This window comes from Cygnus atratus, chromosome 8 (genome assembly GCF_013377495.2).
Source record: "Cygnus atratus isolate AKBS03 ecotype Queensland, Australia chromosome 8, CAtr_DNAZoo_HiC_assembly, whole genome shotgun sequence".
Lineage (NCBI taxonomy): Eukaryota > Metazoa > Chordata > Aves > Anseriformes > Anatidae > Cygnus > Cygnus atratus.
Genome location: NC_066369.1, coordinates 21,992,802 through 22,020,679, shown reverse-complemented (window position 1 = coordinate 22,020,679; position 27,878 = coordinate 21,992,802). Strand labels below are relative to the sequence as shown.

At 60.1% G+C, this 27,878-nt stretch overlaps 1 protein-coding gene across 3 annotated transcripts; it reads right to left on the bottom strand.

The window, feature by feature from the left end:
* Nucleotides 1–40: 40 nt before the first annotated feature.
* On the bottom strand, nt 41–27,787 carry IPO13 (importin 13). 3 transcript variants are annotated; one of them, XM_035538081.2, is made up of 20 exons: nt 27,655–27,787; nt 19,374–20,110; nt 15,063–15,203; nt 14,828–14,969; nt 13,949–14,115; nt 13,482–13,602; nt 12,580–12,727; nt 12,098–12,279; nt 11,738–11,764; nt 11,074–11,208; nt 10,362–10,505; nt 9,865–9,945; nt 9,097–9,234; nt 8,906–9,002; nt 7,122–7,174; nt 1,459–1,525; nt 1,230–1,288; nt 985–1,074; nt 690–871; nt 41–586 (listed from the first exon to the last, which is right to left on the bottom strand). In XM_035538081.2, the coding sequence occupies exons 1-20, from the start codon at nt 27,715–27,717 to the stop codon at nt 487–489; spliced, it is 2,874 nt and encodes a 957-aa protein (XP_035393974.1). In that variant the 5' UTR covers nt 27,718–27,787; the 3' UTR covers nt 41–486. The 3 variants fall into 3 exon arrangements, with proteins under 3 accessions (XP_035393974.1, XP_035393975.1, XP_035393976.1); XM_035538082.2 differs by having other exon boundaries at nt 41–583; XM_035538083.2 differs by lacking the exons at nt 41–586; nt 690–871; nt 985–1,074; ... (1 more) ...; nt 1,459–1,525; nt 7,122–7,174 and adding an exon at nt 7,213–7,603.
* Nucleotides 27,788–27,878: the final 91 nt, after the last annotated feature.

The window sequence follows — 27,878 nt, the reverse complement described above, 5'->3', positions numbered from 1 at the left end:
AAATAGGCACAGTGCAAGCACCGCAGTGACGACAGCCACGCCGTAGAAATATCCTTAATATAATTAGGTGCAGGGCCTCCCCCCTCCCAACCACACACATACAAACGAGCAGGGGGCGAGCCCCCCTGCACAGCCAGTCCCTGCCGCGGCGCAGGGGCAGCCTCCCCTGCGTGGGGCCGTGCTGGGGCAGGGTGGGCAGCCCGGCCGCGGGGCAGTCCGTGCCGGGGGTGTCCTGCCCTGGCCCCCCCCCCCCCGCCTCCTGCAGCCGGCACTCCCGTCCCCTGCAAGGGGGGAGCATGCTGGGGGAACAAAAGATGCTGACACCGAGATGCGGCCACCAAGTCTAGCTGAGGAGCGTCCCGAGTGGGTTAGTTCTAGGTGGAGGGTTATTCTACGAGCCGTACTGCAGCAGGGCGGGGAGGATGGGGGCTTCCTGGCGGGGAAGAGCTGGTCTGGGTTAAATTGTCCGCGGTCCTGGGCGGGCGCTCAGTAGTCTGCTGTGTACTCCGTGCCATGCAGCCCTCGGCACAGCAGGGTGAACTCCTTCACCATCTCCTTCACTCGCCGCTTGTTCACACGCTCTCTGCTAACACAGAGGGAGGGACAGAGGTGAGGCAGGCAGCAGGGACGGGCTGCGATCGTCCCCGGCGCTCGTGGGACACGGCCACCGCAGCGGGGAACACACAAACCTGAGGATCTGCTGGCTGAAGGTCTCTTTCTGCTCGGGGCTGACGCGGGCTGAGGGGAAGCCGTCCTGCTGCATGGCCTCCTTGATCCAGATGCTCAGGTAGCTGAAGCAGTGCTTGTTCAAGGCAAAGAGGATTTCTGCAAAGTGGTCCATGAGGCTGCGGGAGGCCTGGCCGCCAACGCCCTGCGACGGAGCAGACAGACCCTGCTGAGCCCCGCGCCGAGGTGCTGAGCTCAGCCCCGCGCTCGCTGCCTCTCCCAGCCCCGGGGTCACCCCCTCGCACGCGTGCCACTCACCTCCAGCACTGCCTGCAGCAGCACTTTGCCGTTCTCGTGCACCACCTGTCCCACCGGGGCGATCTCTCCGCAGCGGGGCAGCAGCTCTGTCTGCAACACAGCGGCCAGCCCGCTCAGCACCAAGGCAGGTCCGTGAGCTCCCCTGCCCGTCCCGCAGCCCCACTCCTGCCCTCCTGGCTCTTGGTGGGCTGCAGCACAGCCCCTGGGGGCCCTAGGGATGCAGCTGAGGAAGCCATGATACTCACAAAGAAGCCACAGGATGCTTTCACCGTTGGGGCCTCAGGGAACTTGAGGGAAAGGACACCTGCAGGTGGAAATCACTGAGGTGAGCGGCCAGAACCTTCAGGCACCATCCCAAACCAGTCCCTGGCTGGTTTGCTCCCAGATCCGCAGGAGCAGCCCGGGCTCCCAGCAGTGGGCTGGGGAGCAGGTGCCTGCGTGTACAAGGCTCGTGCCCCTGCCCGTGATACTCACCGCACTGAAACACCGCCTTGACGTCCAGGTTGCTGCACAGGAAGAGGTCTGGCTTCCTTTTCAGAGCCTGCAAGGCACACAGACAGGCCGAATAAACACAACCCTGCAGAGGCGGCCAGGAAGACTCCTAGGAACCCAGCGCCCCAGGCAGCCACTGCCTGGACGCACACTTACCTGGGCACACGCACGGCAAACAGCAGATTCACACAGTACAGAAGGAAACCATCGCTTTTCCCCCCAAGAAAATGTCAACCAAATATCCAGGCCGTTCGCAACACCCGGGGAGCTCTGACCCCAAGACCTGAGGATAGATGCCAAGGAGGCGTACGCACAAACGCTTCAGACACGGAGGACAGAGGTTTCCCGTCCCAGTAGGATGGGACAGGCAGAGGCAGCACTCCTGGCACACTGGCAGCCACGCCGGGCCCAGCAGAGGATACCTCTGGCGTGGTCCTCTCCTCTTGAAGATGCTGGTGTTCCTGAGGTCACAGCCACTGGTTCACGCAGTGACCCATGTTTTGGTTGTCCCCAGCCTGGACCAACAACTCACTCTGCTCTGGCTGCAAGGCAGAGGAGGCAACGAGATGCCAAAACTGCTTGGCAATTCCTGGCAGCCAGTACGAGATCAAAAAAAGCCGTGGTTTTATTCTGCCTCTCGGTGAGCCCACCAGCCACTGTGGGGCTCAGGCTTTGCTGCTCCACCACCCACTGGGGACACCTTGAGCCGTGTCACAATGGGACCATTGCTGTGGCTTTGTCCCCCCCCGTGCTGGCACAGGACAGAAACGTTTCAGCCTCCACTTGCTGCTCCACGGGAGGGTTTCTGCCCTGCTACACAAGGTGGCCACGTCTGTGCCCCCCATGCCACCATGCCCACTGCTGTGGGCTGGCACTGGGGACACAAGCCACGCACCTTGCCCTGCTGTCACCACAGCCTGTCCCCAGAGGTCTGAGAGCAGGACACCACGGCAGGAGCCTGGCTCCTCTCCACGCTGGGCTGAGCCACGTGCTGCCCTGAGCCCGCTCCCTGGGGCGACAGCAGGGACAGTCTTCAGCCAGCAGCACTCAGGCCACCTGCCCGCAGCCACCGTCCCCACCTGGAGCAAAACCGATTTCTCTCCCTCCCCTTCTTGTTTCCCTTCCAGGGAAAGCCCCCGGCCATCAGCCCGGTGCAGGGAACACGTGCTGGAGAGCAGGGAGCTTGGCAGGTTTCGGGGTTACCCCATCTCGTTTCCGATGCTTAGTAACACACGCTGCAAGAGGACCCAGATTTGGCACTGAAGGCACTGCTACACCTGGCAGAGGTGGCACAGCCAGAGACCCGCTTCCCTGCTAGATGCGAGCGGCGGCCTTCACTGGCGAGAGCCGGGGCTGCACTATGCCTGTGTGTGTATATACAGACTGTGCTCCTTCCTCCTGACACGCTCACAGCAAGGACAGCCAGCAGACAGGCAATGGTTCGGAAACATCCGCTCCTTGCGGCTGCCACGGTCTGCTCAGCCCCATGCTGGACAAAGATGTGCAAGACACATCGTCATTTTGGCCACGGAACCCCCCTGCTCCCCCCAGCTGCACCCTGCCACGGGCACCTGGCCCTGGTGACACCACCCAGCCGTCGGTTCCTCTGCCCTGCAAAACCATTCAGCTGGCACAAGTCTTCCAAGACGCTCTGGTTACAAAAACCACCTACCTGCACAAAGCTTCCCCCAGCCAAACCAGCCTGTGGTAGGCAGAGGCACCCGGGCTCTCCTGCAGGCCCCCTGCAGCGCCCACTTCTCGCTCGGTCAATGCTAAGGGTGTGAAAGCACGCTCCGATTTTGGGAGGGCTCCTTCCACCAATGGTGAGCAGCACGCAAGCCCAATCCAGGCACGTGCATACACATCTAATGTGCAGAGAAGCTTTTTACCCCTGTGAGATGGGGCCCTGGGGAGCTGCTCCGTTAGGAAGCTGCACCAGGTGGGTCCGGCTGCTTCTTCCCAGCACCAGGGAGCCCTGCTCCAGCCCTGGGGCCTCTCCTTGCCTGTCTGTCTGTCTTCCGTGCCTCCTGCCAGAGCTGCTCTGCTCCCGTGTTCTGGGATGGCGACAGGTCCTCAGTTTTCACCTGGCAGTGTCCCCCCATCCTCTGCTGCAGCAGGCACTGTGGAGGTAGGCACTGGTTCTCCTGAGTGTTGTCCCGCAGGCTGGCACAGAAAGGGCAGGGGGCTCTCCTCTGTGGCAGCTGGGAGAGCCTCCAGGCAGGTCTTCAGGACAGGCTCTTCTGCACCCGGCTCTTCTGAGGTCGGCAGGCACAGAGGGGACATGAGAGGCCACCAAGCCCCACTCCTCCAGCAGCCAAGGGACAGCAGGGGCAGCACAGCAGTGAGCCCCTGCCTGCGTCCGACACAGGGCTGCAGACGTGGTGGAGAGCTCGAGGGCTCTGCTGTCCCTAGGGAAGGGCTGTGCTCCCCTCCAGTGCCGGAGGGGGATAGCTCACACTGTCACCCAGCCTCGGCACCGCCAGAGGAGGTGACAACCGTGCAGTCTGACCCAGCTCAAGAAGGGAAGGAAGAGGACAGAGGTGGCTGTGCGTGGTCAGGCACAGAAGGTCCCACATCTTCTGCCCATCGAGGCCCACGTGCACCATCTGCCCCTGGGGACACAGCCAGGGTGCTCTGGAGGTCCATGCTGGTGTGGAGAAGCCCATGAGGCTGGGTGGAAGTGCTGGAAGGCTCACTGGGGAGGCAAACTGAAAAGTGCTGGCCCCATGGCCTGGGGCATGGCCCTCAGCCAGCAGCTCCTGCTGGATGCAGAAACTGAGCCAAGAGCCAGCACGAGACATCTTGGTTTGGAAAATGCACAAACAGAGCTCAGGCTGTGCTCTGCACTCCCCTAAATCCTAACTCAGAACAACCACGCTGCAACCAGGAGCACACCTACAAGTGGTACCTGCTGGCCAGAGAGCAGGCAAGAGTCCCAAGCACAGGACCACACTCCTCACCTTGTCCAGCACCTGGCCTGGGCAGTGACACCACAGGCTGGGGCAAATTTAACTGCAAGAGGTGCCAGCACTGCTCAGTGCAGGCTTACAGTAGACTGATTAATTCATATTTAGTTTTGATTTGCAACAACAGCATTAAGAAATCACTTCTTTGAAGCCAGCGTGGTCTTGTGATCAGCTAGCCATCATCACGAGTGGATTGAGAATTAACACGCTGGCAAAGCGATCAGCTGCACTAACTGGGCAGCCTCGCAGCCAGCTGAAATCCCAAGTCACACAGAGAGAGAGCTCCCTGAACGCTTGTGACCGAGGGCTGACGTGCAGGTACCAGGAGGCAGGAGCAAGCAGGAGCCAGATGGGCCTGTCACCTCTCTTCACAAGGCTGGCGAGAAGGAAAGAACTGGCTGGAGCTCCAGTATCCATGTTGTAAACTCACAGGAAAAAAACAAACAAACACGGCATGATTCAAGAGCTAGGGAGGACAGACTCCAGAAAGAGCCTTATGAAAGCAGAGCGGGTTCCCCTGGAACAGGACAGGCCATGCTGGCGAGGCTGGGCACACCTCTGCTGTCAGGTAGTGCCTGAAGTCCTGAGAGCCAGGGGCGATGCCAGGCCATTTCCTGATGAGTTTCACAGCACCCTGCCAGATGGTCAGCCCTGGGAGAGGGGCAGGCCCAGGGAGAGGAAGAAACCTTGAAACAATCCCACATGTGAGCAGAGAGGAAGGGGATGGGGCCCTTTGGGTTCCGTGGGATTGCTGGCATTAAAAGCTCAAAGAAACATGGGGCCCGGTGGCCATCAGCACGATGTTCATTATCTCCAGACATCGAGGAGGACCCCAAGCTAGAGAGGAACTCAGTACTTTCCAAAGAAACAGCAAACAGCCTCCGGAGAGTCTCTCAGGGCTGCCTAGTGCCTTCCCCCTGTGGCAGGACCACCTCTACCTGCCCTGCAGGAGCAAAAGGCTTGCTGAGAATTACTTGAAGCTCTCCCAGTGACAGCGCCTCCCCAGGTGACCTTGCAGTGCTTCCCCATGCTGTTAGGAACATCTCCTACTGCCTAACCTGACTCCTTTTCCATGATTTCCTCCCATTGCTGTTTGTTCCATTCCAAGCGAATAAAAATTACCTACGCCTTTGGCATTACCTTTTACACACCTCAAGACTCGTTCAACTCCTCAGGCTTTCTTCCTCCTCACGTTTACAAGGTGATGAGATCTTGCTGGATGCCCTTCCCTGTGCTCTCTGGTCTGTACAGAAATGCCGTGCCCCAGCCCGGGCGCAGTGCTCTAGCTGAGGTCTCACCTGCCTGCGCGGCAGGGAAGGACACTTTCGTGAACCTCACATCCCACTTACTGATCCTCAAACCACGTGTGAAAACCTTGTTAGAAGGTCACAGCTTTCACGACTGGGATCACCAAAATCCGCAAACGCTTTCCAGAAACCTCAGTTATTTTACCTCTCTCAACAGAAAAAGTGGGGAAGAAAATGGTGTCATACGGTTTGTAAGATGGGACTCGTCTCAGCAGGATCTGGACTTCAAAGCACAATGTATGGACACAGCCTGGGACATCACGAGCAGCTTCCTCACCTGCTCCATGCTGGCTCCATCCCACAAGACCTGCACATGGGCCGAGCAGCCGTCAGAGGGGGCTGCCCAACAGCTTAATGCTCACGACAAGCCGGACCCAGCACAGTGCCCAAAAGCAGACACCCAGGGAGGCACCAGCAGACCAAGTCTCTGCCAGCCCCCAGCCATTTCCTTGCACCCAGGACATCAGGGCTTCTCCCCCGGCAGCCACGGCAGGCTGTGGAGCACGCCGGGCTGCTGTTGCTCCCGACAGCTGTATATACACACACAGCACAGCGCGGGCCCTGCCTACCCGCTGCCAGCGGTGACAGAAGTCCCTGGCCAAGCAAGCAGGACGTCACACCGCGTGGTGGCACCACGAAGAGCCCCGGCACAGAGCTGCACGTACACTCTGCACAGACGCTCTGACGGCAGACCCTTGCTGTCACCCTCGTTCCAAGGGGGGACAGGCAGGCGGCTCCTCCCGACACAAGCCGCAGCCGCGTGCCGTCGAGCCAGTGCCACGGGAGCTGCGGCCGCCACCTCCCAGCCACCGTCCCCAAATGCTGCGGGGGCCCAGTGGCAGTGCAGCGCGGCAGGCTGGCCAGGCAGAGAGCCTGGTGGCACCCGGGGTCCTGGTACCACCACAAGCAGGTTGCTCGCCCCAGCAGATGAGATGGTTCAGAGCTGGTGGCCACGCAGCCCAGCGCCAGGCTTAGGCAAGGCTGCCTGCCACCGCGGTGCCAGCCGGCCAGCTCAGCCTGTCCCGGCTCTGCAGGACCCATCGCGGGGCAGGCAGATGAGTAGGACCACGACCCCTTAATGCTCTAATTTTCTGTCACCCGAGCGTGGCTGTGGCAGCAGCCCGAAGCCCCCGGAGCTGTGCCCCCAGGCCAGGTGAGGGGGTGGCAGCTTGGGGCTGCCCTGGGGATGGTGCGAACCCAGAACTAAAGGAGAATGTTTTGTTTTCAACTTCCACGGAAACAGATGGAGAAACTCGATATTCAACTAAAAGGAAAAAAACGTTGTCAACAGAAAGCTAAAAATAGGTTTAAATTGAATTAAAAAGAGAAAGAGAGAGAACAGAAAGTGAATGAATAAGAAACTAAAACACACCTGTGCCAGGAGTTGCATAAATGAATCAACAATATCAGGATGATCCCTGGGCCCTAAAATATAATAAAGATGTAACTTAAGAGAAAAATCATACAAACAGCAACTCAACATCATATAGTTATGTGATACAGAAAGAATTTACAAGTGAAAACAGGAGTGTAAGGGAGGAGGGGTGTGTGGGGAAGGGGATGGGCAACATGAGCAGCTTGAAGCAAGTTAAAGAAACAAAACATACAAAAAATCATGAAACTTGGAGAACCCAAGAACAGAAAGAAACTGCAAAGGAAAGGGTCTGAAGCCCCAGGGTCTCCAGCTAGCGCCTGGGTGCTGCAGAGCCAAGGAGGAGATCTTCGTGTCCTTGGGGAGGGAGAGGAGGAGGAGCAGGGGCTAGCTGGGCACCATCTCCACAAGGAGAATTAGAGCTTTTGCATTGTGGGGACTGAGCGGGTGTCTTCAGAGCACCGTTTGGTCCTGGAAGATAACTGCAAGTGAACGACAACACCTCAGCAAACGCTCAACAGGCCCAGCCGGGCTCAGGCGTGCACATGCTCGTCACCAGCATCAGCTGCTCGGGAGCCCCTGGCACAGTCGCCCTCCCGCCCCGCTCCCAGATGCTCCCCGAGTCCCTGAGTCCAGCACCCCCCAAAGAGACCAGCCGGTGCCCAGAGGTGTCCGTGCCAGCACCACTCACCCTACCTTGCCATCTGAATCCCTGCACGGACACATCTCGGCCCCCGCAGGGTCGCAAGTCCCCCCCTCTCCTGCTGCCCGGAGAGGACCCCGGGGTGGGAGCGCAGCTCTGGGCACGCGGCGAGCTGGGCGGCCGCTTGCTGGAGCGAGGTTTGCCTCCGAGCGCTGGCACGCGGGGGCTCTGTCCCCTGCTGCCCTCCCCTCCCTCTCCTCGTGCCGACGTGCCTGCCTGGCTCTGAGCAGGAGGACCCGAGTGCACGCACATCCACGCGCCACTGGCGGAAGCGGGGACCTGACCTCAGGGTGAGCCCAGCTCGCTCGGCACCGACCCAAGTGACACCGGAGCACGGCAGGACGTGCTCGGACCGTGGTGTCCCGAGGAAGCTCGGGCTCCCCGCATCCCCCACCTCTCTAGCTCTGAGCCTCGGACTGGGGAAGGCATCACGTTACCCTCTGATAACGTGAGAAGCTCACGTAAGAACTGGGCTGTTGAAGGACCTGGGCCAGCAGCTCCAAGGGGCGCTTGTCCCTGTCATGGGGCAAGTCACCACGAGGCTGAAGGGGGCTGTGGTGTGCAGGGGCCTGTCCTAACCCCACCTGCCTTTTGTAGCGAGGAGGTAATGCAGGCAGCAAGCCAAACATGGGGCCCTGCCCTAAGCGAGGATGCTAGACACAGCAGGGACTGAGAAGGTGCTTTCACAGATGTTCACACACGTCTTCCTGCTTGTGCAAGGGCTTGGTTCCCAGCCACCACAAATGCCACCGGTCTGCACACAAACCCCCAGGATCTCCTGGTAAATATGCAGCCAAGTAGGCCTGGGGCTCCTGCTCTAGCCTGGCACGAGGCGCCCAGCCCTGACACGGGACCGGGGCTGCCACCTGAGCTCCGAGCCCCGCGCTGGGGTTCCCTGCTTCTGCTGTCCCGCAGGGAAGGTACCCACCGTCCAGGGGTTGGGATGAATCCGAGACACAGAGATGGCCCCGTTAGCTTAGCTAGGAGTGAAAACAGCCATTCCTGGAAAGACGCCTCCAGACTCCATGCATGCAACAGCCTGACAACAGCCCCAGCACGACGAGGAGCTCATCGCACATACCTTGCTGGAAGAGGGTCAGCGTGACGGAGGTAACGAGCAAGAAGAGGGCCTTGATGGGAGGGAAGTGGGCAGGCTCATGAGCAAAGATGTGAACCAGCTGCAAGAGACAACGGAGAAGGACTGAAGCCGTCCTGCACCCTCCCAGCCTCCCCAGGAGCGGCAGCCCCAGCTGTGCCCACGCGGGTCCCTACCTGCCGCGTCAGGTCGATGGCAGAGGCCTGGGGGATGGTGCTGTACATCTGCCCCAGCATCTCGCACAGCTGGGGCACCATGGGGGCGAAGTCATCCAGGAGGGTCTTCACCGACTTCTCAAAGATGGCACAGACAGACTGCGGGGGGGAGAGAGAGAGAGAGAGAACGTGAGCGGTGGTGGTGGGAAACCTCTGCAGCACAGGATCGTGGAAGGGTTGGGATTGGAAGGGACCTCTGGAGGTCATCTGGCCCAATGCCCCTGCTCAAGCAGGGACACCTAGAGCAGGTTGCTGGGATGCTTCACTGCTCTTCCCAGACACCAGGAAATGGCCTTCCCCTGTGGCAGGGAAGCTCCCTGAGTGCCAGGGAGGAATTGCTGGTGGGAGGCTGCACCCAGGCTTTACTGGACTGAGTGAACTGGAGAAATGCCACGAGAGGTGACACAGGTGTAGGTCAGAGCAGAGCTCTCCCCTTAGGGGACACAAGCATTTGGTAGCCCCAGCTCTCATCTCCCTGCTGATGGCATGGCTCCTGTAACGAAAGGAGCAGAGCTGACTGGGGCAAAAGATGGACAAGAATGGCCAGGCACTGCTGCTGGTGCAACAGTGCTGGGCTGGGCAACCCAGAAAGACACCCCTGTTACAAGGGGATGCAGCTGCCTACAACAGGCTGGCAGCATCACCCAGCATCCATCCGTTGCTGTCCCCTGTGCAGGCCAGCAAGGACGGAGACAAAGCAGCAGGCAGTAACACAAGGATCCTGGTTACCTCCACCACCTGGGCATCATTCAGCCACTTGCTGAGGACCTTCTGTATGAGCTGGAAGACTTGCTGCAGAACAACTACCACCTGCGAGGAATGAGAAGGATGAAGAGAGTTGGCCCCAAAGCACTGGGGACAGGAGGTTTGGTGCTAAGCATGGCCTGTATTCAATCCTTAAAGGCACCCCTGCCTTGTTCCCTCCCTGGAGCTGGGGGGCTTTCTTCTGTGCTGAAGCAGCCTGGCACAGCTTGTGGCTGGCAGGTAGTACCTGGACTGTCCTCCAGAAGGCCACGAGGGATCCCGAGACCAACCTCTGCCCGCTGAGGAGAGGTTGGAAGAGTTGAAGGAGCTGCTTTAGCCAGAGTGCACCAACTGCCACCTTCATGGCACACACTGCATTCTCCACTCACTCCCCTTACAGTCTCTCTTTCTTGCACCAGCCATGTGTAAGGGGGTGCTTGGCTAGGCTGTGGCCAACAGCATTGAGCTACTGCTGTACTCACTGGGTTGGGTCCTTGCTGCACTGGCAGCTTCTTGACTTCAGTGCTTTCGTGGTCGTCATCGTGGTGGCTGATGTCTAGGGTGGTGAACAGGTTGGAGAGCAGCCCCAGGATGTGGATGATGGCCAGCTTATTGGAGGGGTTAGGCTGCCAGGGAAAAATAAAGGTAGAGCGTGACCCAGACTGCACTGCTCAGTACTGGTGAGGCCTCTGGGATCCAGAGGAGCTGGGACTGGAGAGGTAAAATGTCAGAGAGGGGTTCCTCACACTGTGCCCTAGTCTTCCCTCCCTACCTCTTGGCTGAGCCACGAGGCCTTCCACCCACCCTTACTGTAGAGGAATCCTGGAGGATGCACAAGAGCACCATGGCTTGCTCCAACCGAGAGCAAACTGAAACAGCTCCCATGAACATCACATGAGGGAGGATGACACACGACCAAAGCGTGGGCTCCACCCTGGGGTAGCAGATGCTGATCCAGACAACACACAGCTCGCAAGAGCCAAGGAGCTCCGGTCTTAACGATGAGTAGCTGCAAAGGGCAAAAAGCCTACAACCCAGCTGGTTGGTGGGTCTGTGCTCATCACTGCTCTGCCTGCCGTGGGGTGAGGGGAAAGACAACTCATGTTCAGGAGAGCTGCTTCAACACCCCACCCCGGGGACACAGCCGACAGGAGAAGCCCCTCCGGAGGCAGGCAGCAGCACGAAGGCACTCACCGTTTCGTCAGCCAGCTTTTCCAGCTGCTGGATGTAGGGGGTGATGAGGGAGTGCAGGTTCTTCAGGATCTCCTCCACTTGCAGCGCGGACAGCAGGAAGCCGAGAGCCTGCATCAGCCACATGCACTGGCTTGTCTGGGTCGGAGAGAAAACACAAGCAGGCGGGTCACTGCCAGGCACAGGCACTGCCCAGAGGTGTCCCTGCCAGCACCACCCACCCTGCCCTGGCACTTGGCTCTTTGCACAGAGCTGTCCCAGCCTCTGTGGAGTCAAGCATCCCACCCTCCTGTTCACAGGGGCAGCTTGGGCTCTGTCCCCATGCTCTCTCTTTCCTCCTTTTCCTCCCCAAAATGTGCCTGCAGCTGCACTGAGGTGTCCCTGCATCCTTGCTGGGAACTGCTAGAGTTACATCTCCCTGGGAGCTTCCCCCTCTTTGAGAAAATACCCCCCAGAACAACCCCTGCTGCAGCGGAAGCCCTAGGATTAGCCATGCAGAGGGTGGCAGATGACAGGTATTCCTGGCCACGCCAAGCTGGCTGCAGTGCTGAGCTCTCCTCCAGGACAGCCTAACCCATAGTGGGAGCCCTCATGTGCTCACGGTGAGCACAACTAAGGGGCATGGGGGCGAGCAGAACAGCCAGAGGTGTGAGCAAGCGCCTCTTACCTTGTGAATCTGCTTCATCAACACCTCCTACAAAACAGAAAGGGAAAGAGAAAGAAGAGAGTGAGTGCTGCAGAAAGCCTTCTCGCTTCCACGGGGGCAGGACTGAAGCAGGAAGTCAAGACAAGCGACAACAAATTGAGTTTTCCCTAGGGAAAGGATGGATGCCCAAGTGCAACCTCAGTAAGTCCCTGATGGGAAGGCCAAGGTGCCACTGCCTGCCATTTCTGCACGTACGAGAGGACACCGGGTTGTTACTGCCCTAGGAGCAGGACAGGCAACAACTCCCCCAGAGCAAGCAAGATGCCCTGAGCTGCTGCTTCATATCCTCTGCACACCCCAGCCTTGCTCATCCGCTCTCACCTGTGACACAGCCACGATGTTGGCGGCATAGGGCGGCAGGTCGTACTTGCACTCCCGGCAGATCTTCTTCAGGGTGGAGACGCTGGAGATGGAGAGCTCAGGGTTGCCCAAGGCCTGCAGCACCAGCGGCAGCACGTTGTTAATCATGACGGGGTGGTCGGCCAGCCACTCGGAGAGGGCTCCTGCGCACACAGACAGGGTCAGACCACACCACGACAGCCAGACCCTCGGTCCCTACGCCCTGGGCTGCTCAGCTTTGCTTCCCACTGTTATTATCCATCATCCCCAAGAAGGATGGCTCTGTGGCCTGGGCTAACTCAGAAGCAGGCGGCAGCAGAAGGATGATGGCAGGCAGAGGAGAGCCCACAACAAGTGGCTCGAAGCCCAGAGGGCAGCTCTGGGTGGGCACAGGGGAGGCAGGGAGCTGTGCAGTGACTCAGATGGGTCTCCTACCCCAGCCTGCACACGAGCAAGGGCCTCACCGATCGTGAACATGACCGTGTCAGCCAGCTGCACGTTGCTGATGCTGATCCGGGGGATGAGGCCAATCAGCCCTGGCACCACATCGGAGTAATTCACATCAATGGTCTCGGCAATGGACTGGAACCCGTACAGTAAGGCCTCCGTGTGCTGCGGGCAAGGCAGAGGGACAGTCAGAGCCACGTGCCCGCTGCCATCCCCAGCCCCTGCCCCAACAATCACTCAGACCCAGCAGCAGAGGTCGTGGATGCTGGGAGAGGGGAGACAGCTGCACAGTCACAGTCCCCAGGCACAGCAGGCTCCAGGGGGCAGGATATGTTTACCCCAGATGTCCCCAAGGGAATAACAAGGCAGCATTTTAGTCACCAGAATCTGAGAGCAATGGCTGCTCAGTGGGGATGCTGAGATGAGCAGACAGATGCCAACTAGCTGCAGGACAGAGAAGCCTGTGCTTCCCTTGCACTCATGCTGCTCCAGGCTCTGCATCGCCCCACTGCTCTGCCTGCAGCGCTCTGGAGGCACTGACAGCAAACCTGGGTCCCCAAAGCCAGCCTCGCAGAGCTTCTCCCCCAGAGTCAGCCAAGGGCACTCAGTGTCTGGCAGAGCAGCAGGGTGGCGATGCAGAAAGGACAGGGAAGGCCTCCAGCATTTGTGCTGTGCCACAGCAGCACAGCGCCGGGACAAGACAGAACAGCAAAGGACCAAGGTCAAACCCTAGCTGGACTCTGGTCAGTGCTAAGGACAGGGAGGTGGGAGAAAAGTTATTCCAATCTCTGAGAGCCCACATGTCAAGGTGATCATGCTCCTTGCATCCATCACACCCCTTTGCTCTCAATGTCCCATGGCAAGAACAGCCCCCTCTGATGCTCCCCAATGAGGCTGACACCCAGGTCCCCTTACTCACCTGCCACGTGGACGGCTGCTCTGTGTTGGTCAGGAGACGTCCCAGTTTGTCATAGAGGCTGCTCAGGAGCTCAGCACCCAGCATCTCGTACACGTACATCAGCGTGTCGGAGATGTCAACCCTGCAGAGACACAGGAGGGTCTCCGAATGCTGCCCCATCCCCTGCAGAGCACCGCACAGACATGCTGCTTCCCCTCCTGCTCCCTAGCAGGGTGACAACCACACTGCCACAGCCCAGTCCCAGAGTCCAAGCACCAGCTTGTCTCCAAACCACCACCACAGCCAGAACAGCTCTTGGCAGGAGGAATCTCCTCTGTGTCCTTCCTTGGGTCTCCCCACAGCTCTGAGAGGCAGGACGCTGCCAGCATCCTCTCCTGCCCACCAAACAGGTCCCATCTGCACCCAAAGCCATGTCTGTGCCTTGCTCCTGCTACCCAGGCAAAGAAGGGCCTCGGCTGCAGCCGCACCTGTATATCCGAAACTGCTCCTTCTCATCCGAAGACCAGAAGCCGTACTCCTCGTCGGAAGGGAACTGGGCTTTGTGCAGCAGCACGTCCACCAGCTGGAAGTAGACGGGCCTGTAGACCTGCTGGTACACCGCCTGCTTGTCCGGCTCAAAGGAGAGGATGTCATCCTGGTGGCAGGATAGGGAGAAGTTAGGAGTGGCAGGGAAAGAAGATGGAGCTGGTGTGCATGCTGGATGGGGCCGAGGTGCATCCTGCAGGGCTGGCTCAGCGTGGAGATGTCTTTCCAGCTCCCATAGAGTCTGCCCAATGCCCAGCCCTTCTGCAGGTGCGAGGTGTGGAGAGGACAGCCATGGTCTGGGGTCTAAAAGCATGCAGGGCTCCAAGCCCACGCAATGGGCAGGAGCCCACAGCCTCCAGCTCTTGCCTTCCCCTGAGGGACCGCAATCACGAGCGCCGTGTCAGGGCCTGGCCCGTGGTCAGACACAGTGTATGTTCCTCTGTGCACAGCAAGGAGCTAAACTGATGGGTTTGCTGGTGGGAAAAAATTCAGCCTGACATTTTAATTACGTTAATGAGGCACTTCAAGCTGGCTCAGACTTTCGAGGGATACTGGGGGTGGAAAAATTGAGCCCCCAGGCCAGTATTTTTGAGCTTCCTCCTGCTCCAACCTGCACATTCACGTGAGACCCACTGGGCTGCTGCGGCACCCAGCGTGGCCCTATTGTCTCATTTTGCCCAGAATCTAAATGCTGCCACAAGCCCCTTCTCAAAAAGGGATAAGTTAAGCCAAGAGCTTGCCCCCACCCAGTGCCATCACTGTCTTAGGCCCTGCCATGAGCACAGGAGCCCCACGATGGCTGCCCCACGACAGCCACTGACCTGCAGCGTGTACCAGAAGGTGAGCGTCAAGGAACTGGTGGTTTCGTTGACAGGATAGTGCCCAGGGATGCCCGTGCAGAACATGATCATGTTGACCAGGGCCAGGAAGCTCTGCCAGTGCTCCACCTGGTCCAGCAGGGCCCTGGGGAGCAGAGCACGCCATGGTCAGGCTCGCACCAGTGCCACGGGTCTGGCTCCTCTGAGGTGAGGCCCCCAGCGAGGTGACAGCACTCACCGGGAGTGGTTCTCCCCCAGGGCCACGGCGATGCGGCAGATCCCATGCGACGTCTCCATGTCCCCGCTCTGGACCGCCTGGCGTAGCTGCTCCTGCAGCCCCAGCACCGGGGGGATGAGCTTCAGGAGGGTGTTCACGTACCTGCAGGCACAGCCTGGATCAGCACCGGGCATTGTCTGCACCAGCACAGGCTTCCAGCAGCGTCCTACCACTTCCCAGGCCTCCCACCCAGCTTTCCCTGCCAAAAAGCAGCATTGTGGAGCAGGACGCATCCATGAGCCTTTATTGCTACAGGACCTCTCCTTCCAGCCAGTGGCAAGGCTGGAAGAAGGCTAAATGGAAGGTGTGCGGAAGCTCCTGCAGTGGAGCCTCTGCAAGCAAAGAGAGGGGCTGGACCAGCTCTTGTCACTGTGCTAGCCCCGTGCACACCCTCCATCACACCAGAGAGGAAGACCGCTGCCTGCGACCACCCCAACCTGCCTGGCACCGGCAGCAGTTTGTCACTCCTACAGCCAGCAAACCTGAGGGCAGCCCTTTGGGTTTGTCACCCCCGTGCTTACAGCCAGCGCTGTCAGCGGGAACCTGCCCCATGCCAGCACGGGCCCCTCCTGTTGCACAGCCACGAGGACACCAGCCCCATTTCATGTCCCCCAGCCTCGGGGGCTGGCTGCAGCCCCGTGGGGCTCCCCTGCGCTCCCTCCTCCCCATCAGCCTCGCACATACACGCGTCAGCCTCCCCTCGCCGGTAAGTGATTGTAACCAAGGCAACGAGCAAGGAGGCAGGGAAGGTGAAACACAGCCCTGGGCCCCTGGAGAGCGGCTGTGCTGGAGGCTCAGCAGCCGCCTGTCACTTACCTGCCCAGCCAGGCGTGTTATCGGGAGCCGCAGCTCTTCCGCAGCCTCCCCGCCTGCCCTGCCGCGCAGGGGCCGGGGCTGCGGGGAGCAGGAGGCGCTCGCCGTGCCAGCTCTCCCCTGGGGAACGGGCAGATGCTGGCGCTGAGAGAGCCACACGTCCCCCGGCCGCAGCACGCCGCCCTGCTGGCCCTGCTCTGGCCGCTCGTTAGCGGCGAACGGAGCCACCAGCCGCCAGCACGGGGAGAAAGGCACGCTGGTGGCAGCCCCTTCTAGGTGTGGGCCAGAAGATGCAGATGGTGGCATCTCCTTGGGTATTTCCCCCCAGCCACTTGTGGTAGCTTTCCTGAGCGAGATTTGCTGCCTTTGTATTCAGCAGCTGAACACATTTGCCCTCCAAAAGGCCAGTTGTTTCTCAAACACCAGCGAACTCCAGCACCCACCGGTCCCCCCGCAGGACCAGCACCTCCTCCTGCTCTTCCCTCAACCCTCCCTACGCTCTTAGCAAAGAGAGGCCACAGCACGGTGTGGAGGACAACCCCTGAGACCAGACACGGGCAGCTCACGTGGGACAAGCTGATCCTTCCTGATCCAAAACCTGCGCCACGTCGGGACAAAAACAACAAAACCCAACAACAAACCCCAACCTATTAAAAATCTGCTTCTAATGACACTCCTAGAAAACTCTTCTAGTGAAAGTCCTCTTCAGAGGTTCAGCACCAGGTGCCAAGCAGCACCCTGCTTCTTTCAGAGGCTCCTCAGTGCCTGGTGCCCACCATAAACCCCCCTCCAGGAGCCCCCTCCCTGCTCTCCAACACCGCTGCTGCAGGAGTGCAGCCCGACGGAGAACGCAGCTCCGCTCCGGCACATGCGGCCCGGCTCTTTGACCTGCTTAGCCAGGGGATAATCTTCAAATGAGACAGAAAATCCAGCCCAAGCCTCCTCTGCCAAAGAGATGCAACAAAATCTTGGTGCCTGCCCTTCTGTGACTCAGGCGCTCCACTGCTCCTGACGGCGAGTCTGTGGTGAGGCGCTGCAGCTGCCAGCTCCTGGTGCATCCCCAAAAAGAGCAGCATCCAGTCTTGGAACAGCACCCCAGGAGCCCGAAAGCAAAACATATCCTTCTCTTGCAGGGGAAAACAGGCACACAAGCCACCAACACAAGGGACTGACTTACCCACGGGTATGGCAGCCAGGGTCACGGCCACCGTAGCACGGGTAGGCATCGCACCTGCAGGAGCATCCCTCCTGCCCTGATCCCACCAGGCAATACGAAGGGAGAGTCCTCTCACGCAGTATTTTTATGCGGCTTGCCACCGAGCCTTTCGCTGAAATTAAAAATACCCCTGCAGGATTCCCTCTGCAGGAATTTCAACGAGGCCAGCTGGGAGGGGGCGAGGAGGAAACAGCCACGGGAACCGGAGCACATCGGGGGAGCCCAGGGCCAAACCCCATCACAGAGCGATGCTCCGCACAGCTCAGGCTGCTCTGTAGAGGACCAGGCCAGCAGGGCAACACCGAGGATGCCCTGGGCAGCAGGGAGCACGCAGGCAGGCCCTGGTGAAGACTGGGGAGGGAGAGAGCAGCTGAAAAGCAGCAGGAACCTCTGAGACTGGCAAGAAGAGAGAGAGAAAGGTCGGGAGCCTCCCCGGGGGCTTCGGGAGGAGCTGGATCTGCTGTGGCTGAGCAACAAAGGCGGAGGACGGGACTGCTGGCACCGGGAAGGCTGGTGGGGACACGGGAAGGAGAAACGGAGGTTCCCGGCCCCTTTGTGGAGTGTCACCACAGCAGTGGCTCCCGCTTGAGAAGACTTCCAGGACCTCAGCGTGGAGCAAAACCCCGCTCCAGCCTGCCCCCGCCAGCAGCTGGTGCCCCCGCCGACACGGCCGGCCGCGACACACGCCGCCTGGCAGGGCAGCTCAGTGACAATGGCCCTGCTGTCCCCATGCTCCAGGAGGCGTACAGAGAGGGGGGAGCTCTGCCACGGGTGACAGAGCTGGGAGGAGGATGGCGAGAGGCTGCAAGGAAGCGTCCAGAGCAGTGGGACCCAGTGATGCGGGAGCTGCAGTGTGGTCCTTGCACAGGAGCAGAGAGCAAACCCCCGCGGTCCTCTTGCTCTTCTCACCATAACTTGCTTTGCAAGCCCCCCAGAAAGCTCAAGCGACTGGGGAAGAGTGCTGCAGGGCCAGGCTCCTGCACACAGACAGGGAATCACATCTGAAGGACTTGTGAGTGTCGAGGGAAACAGAAGGGAGGAAGGCAAAATGTCAAATTCAAGACCTGCAAGTCACCTTCTCCAACACCTCATTTCCTGCACTAATCCTGTTACAAGGTGGCTGCGCTGGCCCAAGAACTCGTGGTCTGCAGCCACAGCACCTCTGCCATTGCAGAGGGCAGCCCCAGGGCTGTCGGCAGCTGAGGCAGGGACCGGTGCTGACAGCACAGCAGCAGCACCGCCGCAGAGGGTCGGAGCCTGCGTGCTGCACGGCTCAGCCCAGCTTCAGCTAAACCCTCCTCCTGGCGGGGATGCGGGAGGTTGCTAAGCAGCCAGGAGGAGATGTGGCCCAGGGATCCGGAGGAGATGCACTTTCCCTTCTGCAGGCATCGGTCCCAGGAGCTGACAGCAGCTCAGAAAACGCTGCCAAGACAAGGAGCTCGGAGCCCCGCGGCGCGGCCCTGCGGGACCTTCCCCAGCCTCAGCTCCCGGCTCCGGGCAGCCACAGCCACAAACAAAGGACGAGTCCTCAGCTGGGCCACGCTGCTGGAGTCAGGAGGAGGGAGAAGGCAGCCAGGTCTGGGTTTAGTATCTCTGTATCAGATACACTCCTTGGCTGGACCTGAGGCATAAGGCAGAGGAACACCTCTGGCCAGATCCTGGGCAGCTGCTCCCCGGTCAGGCTGCAGGGTCTGGCACAAGGAGCCAGGGGGAAGACCTGCTGGAGAGGAGGAGGATGGAGAGGGGCTGTGGCTGCGTCCTCACTGCTGCGAGGACAGCTGGCTGTCCTGAGTGCTGCTGCTCAAACGTGACACCCAGCACGAGGAGCAGGCCAAAAGGCAGGGAACAGAAGCAGGGGCCAGCACAGTGCAGGAGCACCAACAGCAGAGCTCAATTTACACGTCCTGGTCCCCAGGGTGTACCAGGCAGACAGTGAACAGCACCTCCCTTCCAGCCCACCCCACACCCTGGGAAAGCCCTCTAGCAGGGTGTGTAGCAGTGGTAACGTACACAACACAAAGCTGCCCACCAGACAACTGCAGTGCAAAGCCTTCCAGCACCAACCAGGTGAGACCAGGAGAACCCAGCTGCTTGCATCTTCTTTCCCACTTCCAAACCCTGCCACCGCCATCTCCAGGCCCAACAGTAGCTAGAAAAAAGCCCGAGGTTTCTCCTGCCCACCCCGTTCCCCTAAAGATGCCTGGGAGCAGCAGCCTGGAGGGCACAGGAGAGGCTGCCCTTACCTCTGGGCATCTGGCTGGGAAATGGCGTTGACAACCGCCTCCACCGCCGTGTCGAAGAGCTCCGGGTCCTGCAGGGAGGTGAACGCTGCTTGGATCAGGTTCTCGCAGTCCATCAGGGGGATCTCCAGCTGGACCCAGCTGGAGAAACACTTCAACACCTTCTGCTTGATGAAGCCCGGGGAGTCCTGCTGCTGCAGCAGCTGCTCCAACAAGGGGAAGACGGAGCCGCACTCCTGCGCCAGGACGCTGCGCACCTGGCCCTTGCGGTACTGGGGCAGGCGGCTGGTCTGGAACTCCTCGGGCAGCACCGTCAGCAGCTCCAGCAGTGCCAGGCACCGCGCCCGCCCGTCCACGTTGGAGTCCTCCGCCTGGAACATGCGCACCATGTCCGCCACGGCACAGGGCCAGGCCTCCGGCATCATGCTGAGCGCCAGCGAGGCCAGCGCCACGCACAGCCTGGTGAGCACGATCTTGGAGCCGCCGGCGAAGCGGGTGATCTGGGTGAAGAGCTGAGACTTGAGGCTCTCGTACTGGTCGGCCGGGATGTCGTTCCAGTAGCGGGAGATTTTGATGTGGAGGGCGCTGGCGCCAAAGTACTGGATCTCGGGCACTTTGTCCATGTTGAGAAGCAGCCAGCTGAAGTGCCACGCCTGCGGGGACACCTGAGCCTGCATCAGCCATTTCTGAGCCAAGTTCTTGTTCTCGATGTTGGGGTCGTAGTACAGCTGGTGGAGAGCCTGGAAGAGAGAGGGGAATGCCTCAGGACAGCCAAACGTGGCCCTGTCCTGTCCCTGGGCACAGACCCAGCCACCACCACAAGGCCGGGTGCTGCCATCCTCCCTCACCAGGCTCCCAGTGAGGTGAGAGATCCGGCAGCAGCATCAGGGACACACAAACCTGTCCTCCCCTCCTTTCCGCTCTGGAAATTTCTCTTCCTGAGTCACCTCCTGTCCTCTCCTTCGCCCGGACCAGACCTGCCCGTGGCTGCCACAAGGGCGCCTGCGCCAGGCCCGGTGGCATGGCCTCACCTGCGGCGAGGCGGGTCCTCCCTGCCTCCGCCAGCACGTTAGTGCCACTGCAGATGTTTCTGTCTGTCAGGTTTTAGGCAGCTCTGGAAAACCACAGTCGCTAAGCTCTTAATCTCTGCACCGAGTCCCTTTGAAGTGCTCCCAAGCCCGCCCAGCCACAGCTGAGCCGTGGAGCTGGCCTCGAACTCTGCCCCTACCACTGCCTCCCGGGACAGTCGGGCTGCTCGCTCAGTTTCCCCTTACAGAAGAGGAGAACATCACTTACCTGCTCCCGCAGGCTGCGAGAGATCTAGTTACTGCTTTGCAGAGCTCACGGATCAGCATGCAAGGCCCTACACCGGCTGCAGGGCTTTATTTGCAGAGGAACATCCTACAGTGCTTAAGCTTAACGTTAACAGAGTGGGCAAGGTGGGCACAAAGGGGCAAAGGCGCAGCACGTGGCTTGTGGCAGAAGTGCATTCCTCTACACAGGCCTGCAAAACCCAGGAAGAAAAGTCTCTGCCTGCCAGCACCAGCACAGCACAGCCCCTGGGACCGAAGGGACAAGCCTACTGCAGGTCGGGCAGAGCCACCACAGGGACATGGCTGGTGATGCCCCAGCATATGGGGTGGGAAGAAACCAAACTCCATCTTCCAGCAGCGAGCCCTTCAGCTGTGTGCAGCACGATTCGTTTCAAACCACAGACTGTGTGTCCCAGGAGCAAGGAGCGGTGATGGCATTTGTCAGGCTACCATGCACCCGCTGCGCCCTGCTATCAAGCTGGAGGATGGTTCCAGCAGGTGCGGAGGACTTTTTGTGGCCCCATCCTGGCTCCAGGTCTCAAATATCCTCCTCCTCCTCCTCCCCCTTGAAAGCTCTCTGAAATTCTTGTATGGTTCTTGTACCCAGGAGGGGATTTAAGCCCTATTTTTAAGCATGCAAGACTGGCAGCCTAGGGCACAAGAACACGCTTCCTAAGCAAGCACTCGTACCTCATGCTGTTTCCCAGCACAAGAGCAAAGAGCACAACAAAATGGCAGGAACATTAAAGAGAAGGCATTGCCTGGGACATCATGTGAAATGTCTTTTTTTTTTTTTTTTAAGACTTAGATTCAGGGAGAAACGAGGATAACCTCTTTATGAGAAATAAGGAGGTTATGAAATACATGGCAGGAGACACAGTAAGCCGATGGACTGCAGAAGATCAAGCTCTGTCCCACTGAAAGATGCACCCCGACACAAAAAGGTTAACCATGGGGAGGGAAAAATCTGTCCTGAGAGAGAAGTGGCCAAGATGAACATATGAGTTATCAACAGACATCTGAAACCTTGCTCTGCTCTCAGTTATTTTGGACTCTTGCCTGAAGCAGCACTCAATTGTTGGGGCAGAGGCACTACCTGCCCCATCAAAGACATAATTTACCTTGTTACTGAACAGGAGATGTGGACGTGCTGCTCTGAGCTACTCTTGGGGCTGGGAACCTGGCCCTCACCTGCACGTAAGCCAGCGTCCTGCTCTCCTGCTGCAGACTGAGTCATCCTGCAGCAGGGCTGGGGCTCTGAACCATCTCCTCCTCTTACTGTCTTCATCTTGTTTGCTCTCGTCAGAGCTTGCTTCCTGTGTTCTTACCAAAACAAAACCCACTTGAGGTTTAGAGAGACCCTATGTAAGGACGTGCAACCTGCAGGAGCTCGGGGACATCTCCAGCGGAGGCCCCAGGGACGAGCGCTGGAGCTGCTCAGCACCTCCACAGTGACCCGGGAGGGTGAGTGGTGAGGTGACAAGGTCTACGCACCCAGGAGTCTTGCTGTAAGCTGTTAGGGGGCAATATTCTGTAAAAACATCCCTGCTGGCTTTCTCACTTCCTCTTCTTGTCCCTGAGCATCCTGCTGGGGACAGGACCTGGTGTGCTGGCTCTGGCCTGAGGACAGCTGGACACCAGATAGAGATGCCCCACCTGTACCTGCTGTAGTGCTCTGCACAACACAAGAAAGCTCCTAGGGGACCTTCAAGGATGGGTGTCAATGCTGAAATGCTGACCATCCCAGTTCATCTCAAAGCACCAGATGAAACCCTAAGGAGAATGCTGGGTTGTCTCCCTTGCCTACCACTTACACGAGCCACGTACCATCCTCTGCCAGGAGTGCAGGACACAAGGCTGCAAGGCAGCGTGCTCTGCAGGAGGGTACCTGAATGCGCAGCACACTTGTCCCTAGCAATAAAAGGCAGAGTCTTCATTCTGCAGGCAGGCTTTGGCACCAGCTGCTGCTTGACTTTCACTCCAGACATCGCCGTGCCAGCCAGCGCTCTCAGGCCCAGAAGGAAGTGCTGGAGATGATGCGGGGAACTCACCAGTGCCAGGAGGGAGAAGCAGAAGGCATGAAATTGGGCAGCGACATCTAATAGGATGGCTTTGTGCATTCTGATTTAAAAGCGTGGCTGACACCAGACCTGCCTCCTCTGCAATTAGACCTGTAACATGAGACCTGGTAAACAGCCGGGCTGTCAGCTATGCCCTTTGGCCAGGGAACGAGCTTTCTCCAACATCATCTCTGCTTGGTTGAAAATAATTCAAGCTTGTTATTATGGGCCTTCCCTGCTCTAAAAAAGCTGTGGTCAGAGCCCTTTGGGCTTCAGTTACCGGGGTGGTGTCAGCCACTTGAGAGCACCAGAAGAAGCTTGCCCACAAGGTCAGAGCTCCCACTCTGCTCCCTCTGGAAGGCAGGAGGGGGAACAGCCCAGGGATCACGGATATCAGCTCACGCTGTGGCACCAGCAGGGAGAAGGAGCTGCAGCAGCTGCTCTGAGCTCAGCACCTCTGCAGCCCTCATCCCTTGCAGCCCCTGCAGAGCACAGCCGCAGCAATTTGTCACCCTGACTGCAGGGTGCCTGATGAACATGGGACCTGCCAGCTCGCCAGGGGCTGGTGCCCAGCAGCACGGCACTGCCAGTGCCATTTGAGGGGTGACAGGAGCCCCACACACCGAGCAACCTGCCTGCTGCTTCCCAGCAGGGACGCTGCATCTCCAGGGGCTGCTCTGCAGCCGACAGAGGGAACCGGCCAGGAAAAACAGCCCGTGCAAACATACTCCGGTTCTGCTCCGTGCCTGGCACCCAGGGCCGAGGGCAGCAGCGACGCGTCTCCTTCAGGACGGCCTCCAGCCTCCTGCTGCAGCCTCTCGCCCTCCCTCCTAGCTGAGCGCACGCTCGCCGCGCCAGCGCTCCAGGCCTGCAGCAGCACTGCCATTACCCGGCCTCTGCCGAGCGCAGGGAATGTCATCCCGCCTCCCCCCCCGCACACCAGCCAGCCTCCCTCCGAAATGGCAGGGGAGCCGGGCAGAAAGCAGCCTCCTGCCGAAGCACGGAGGATAAGGAATGTGAAATAAAGCCACATGCGTTCCCCTCTCCGAATAAACGCGCCGCCGCTTCGGCCGCTCTTCACCCCCAGCCTGCCCACGCGGCCTGCTGGCAGTGGGGACGGTGCTGCAGCCCCCGAGCAGCTCAGCTGTGGACAAATCCTCTCAGAGGACAGCGTGGCCCCCAGCACAGGCAGGCTGCAAGGGACAGGCATGCTCTCGGTGTGACACCAGGCTTGGAAAGGACCCCAGGGCACCTGCCACCCCCTGATCCTGGGCCCTGCATGAGCAATGGGTGAGCGGGACTTGAGAGGAGAGCTGGGAGCAAAGAGCCCAGGACAGAAGCGCCCCTGTCCACCACGTCTTGCTCCTTCTTCTCACCTCAGGGAACCAGCTCAGAATCCTTCTGAGGCCCCCAGGCTCCTGTCCCACCAACTCCCCCTGCACAAGAGGTCACCGCTGACCAGAGGCTCTCATGACAGCGTTGCAGAGCACAGCGGAGGCCTGGCAACCACAGCGACGTGCCAGCCTCTCATCTGACTGCCGTCATGGCACAGGAAGGAGCTAGGTGTTCAGCCAAGGGTGGTTCTGGTTCTGCTTAAATGGCAAACGAGATGACTCCTCGCTTCCCTCAATTTTGCAAGAACATCCCCCCGAGGCCCCTAACTCACCATCAAAGGCACAGATGCCCCATCAGGCATAGATGGGCTGCCTCTGAGGAACAAAGTGCTGCCAGCAGTGCACTGGACAGGAAGAATCATTCCTTCACCCCATGCTGTTCATAATTGTTGTTATCAGGTATCACAAGACAGTCAATAATATTTTTCCAAATAAACCAAGTGCACTTGGGTTTCTCTTCCCCCTTCTCCTGGGGTGAAGGCAGCCCTGGCAGCAACCACCTCACCCAGCCTCAGCATCTCCCACAAGCAGCCCCCAAAGCCACCCCCTGGTCGCCGCAGACTTGGACACCAGCTCCACACACAGCACCTCCTTGTCCTGCTGGAGGTGCTGGGCATTCGTCAGGCACCTCCAGAAAGGTGCACGGCAATCTGGAAGGCTCAGGGATGCCACGCTGCTAATGTGCTAGGGAGAAGATGTCAGTGGGTGTTACCGGCACCCCAGAGGATGAGAGGTAGGCCAAAGGAGGAAAAACCTGGAAGGCTTAAAAAAAAAAAAAAGAGGGAGAGCTTAGAGCTTGCAATAGGAAAATTCCCCCAGAAAGGCCCGGGGTTCCCTCTTATTTCAAAAAGGGGGATTCTGCTACGGCAGATTCAGCTGCACTGAAAGCAGGTAAAGAGGGTCTCATCCCTCTCCTCCTGCCTCTACCACCCCACTGCAGTGGAAGGTGCTACCAATGTTGACCCAAGGCAGACCAAACTGCAAGGCATAAGTCCTTCAACACAGCCTCCCCCTGCGCCTGTGAGACATATACAGCCAGCAGAGACCGAGCATTTGTAACCCGTCCTGAACAGAACAGAGCTCGCACCGCAGCAGGAGTTTCACCTCGCCGTGGTACCGCCGCCCATCACCAGGCTGTCAGCCAAGTCGGGGACGGCCCTGGGCACGGAAAAGCACACACAGTTCAAGAGCCAGATTGCACCGTTTAGGCCCGGGGAGGCAAACCACCCTCGAAGCCCAAAGGCCTTGGATCGCTCAGCCTTGCCTTGTCTCAGGCTCCTCCAGCTCAGTGGCAGGTGCACGGGGAAGCAGTGCCAGCCCGGAGCCCCTGGGTGCCCAGCGGGTCGGCGCGGCACGGCCACAGCCTGCTCTCCTTGTGCTTAAGCCAGAGCAGCATCTAGGTCAGGCTTGGCAGCAAATAAGAAGCGGCCGCAGGCCAGAGCCCTGAGCGCCCTGACACAGCAACCGGAGCAGAACGGCTCTGCCGCCGCGCAGCCTCGCTCCTCCATGTCGAGGGGGAGCTCCGGGAGGAAAACACAGAGCAAAAACCAACAACATCTGCATAAAAAATAACAAGGGGGTATGGATGGGCCTTCCAAAAATGGGAATTGTCTACTCTAAAACCATCAGGAGAGCGCGATGGACAATGCCTGGCCTCCACTAAAACCATCAGATGGGCACTGCCTGGCCAGAGACCGGGTATGATGGCCACAGGACGGCTTCCATCATGGGGACCTGGAGACGCCCTGACCCTCTGCCCTAAGAGCTAACCAGCCCTCGTTCTGCCTCCAGCCCCAGCGCTCACACCGACTGACTCAGCGCAGAGCTGAACCCCGACTTTAATCGGCATTCAACGTTATTAATAGAGCCGTGCACAAAATCTGACAGGCAGAAAAGCCCAGGCCGGCGGAACATCATTTATTTGTCAGTACCAACTCTGACAAGGCGGCTCTGCCCACCGCCCTCCCACCTGCCCAGCCCCCAGCCAGAGCCGAATTCTGCGGGATTTGTGTCAGAAACACCCCGCCACCCCCCTCTGAAAAGCAACACGGGGGGGGCCCCGAGATGCTCAGCCTCTGGGCTCCTTCTGGTCCCACCCCACGTTTTTCCCTCCCTGTCCCCAGCCCACGCTGCCCCCCCCGCGGCCTGCAGCTGCATCTCCTGGGGACGTCAACCAACGATGGCAAAGCCTGCGACTGCGAAAGCTCGGGCAGGCAGGGGGATGGGAGCCGAAGCATCCTAGAGGGCAGATCTGCCTCCTCCCTGGCGTCGGGAGACCGAATGCGGCGCAGCGCGGGGAGGGAGCGCCATGCTTCTGCACAGCCCGCGCCAGGCTGCCCCCCGGGCACTGCCCACCCTCCTCGTGCTGGCTTCGTGGCTGGTGCAGACAAAGGTTTGTGCCTGCTGGAGAAGGAAATCTGGGGAAAAAATGTCCAGCATCCCTGACTGTATGAGGGTTAAGCTGCAGAAGGTAGCGTTAATGGGGCATTTTTGCAGACGTGGGTTAATCCTCAGGGCCGCGCTCCATCCCGGTGTCACCAGTGGGCTCTGTCACCTGCGGCCACAAAGGGACCCAGTGCCTGGTTACAGACCTGGCTCGTGGTCTGACACCTCCCCAGGCCAGGTAGGGGTGGGTGCAGGACGCCGGCGATGCGCCCGCCAGCGTGCCCGTGGGCACCGCTTTGGCAGGAAGCTGGGGCTATTCTTATCCAGGAAAAACGAGGACGCTGGGATTCCCGCTAGCTGTCTGGGGACCCGGCTGCGGATCGAGGTGTCGGATGCTTGATAAGACGGGCGGCTGCAGGAAGCAGAGCTCCCTCGCTGCTTGCCCCTCACCTGCCCCAGCACCTCCACCATCACCCAGGGGAAGCGTTTGCCCCTCGATTACCCCGCTCGGTCTCCACGATGGATTTCGGGTCATTCTCCACGACGGATTTCGGGTTCTTTGGAGGCTAGCAGGAACTCATCCACAACAGCGCGCCACCGCCAGACCCCAGCTCTCCCCAGCAGCTGCCAGCACCCCAGCCCTCAGCACCCCGGAGGCTGCCCCTCTCGCCCCGCAGCCATCTCGGGGACCCTGGAGGAGCCTCGGGGGGGGACGGGCGCGGGGCGAGGAAGGCACTGGGGGCTGAGGAAGGCACTGGGGGCAAAAACAAGGCGCTGGGGGGTGAGGAAGGCGCTGCGGGGCGAGGAAGCTCTCCCGAGCAGGGCCCTCCCCGCCTGCTGGGGACGCTGCCGGTGCGGCGCCGCTCGCCCCCCGCGCCCCGCGGGCTGCGCGCCCCCTTCCTCCCGCTCCCATTTCTGCCTCATCATCTTCCTCCCCCGGGGGGCTTCTCCCCGGCGCACGGAGCGGCTCCGTTCGGCACGGAGGCCGCCGAGCACAGCCGTGCCGAGCCGAGCCGGACAGCAAAACCCCGCGCCGCGCAGCACCGGAGCGGGCCGTGCCGAGCCGTGCCGAGCCGAGCCGAGCCGTGCCACCCCGAGCCCGGCCCGAGCCCCCCTCCCGGTGCCCGCTCACCTTCTCCACGTTCTCCACGGTGAAGTCGAGGCCCTGCGGCGGCGCCTCCGCCCTCCGCTCCATGGCTGCGGCGGCGCTGGGCGGCGGCGGGCGCAGGACGGCGCCGGGACCCGCCTCCGCCTCCCTCCCGCCCCGCTCGGCTCGGCACGGCTCGGCTCGGCTCGGCACGCCCCTACCGGGCGGACCGGGGGCCGGGCTCGGCCGCGCCGCCCGCCGGGAGCCGT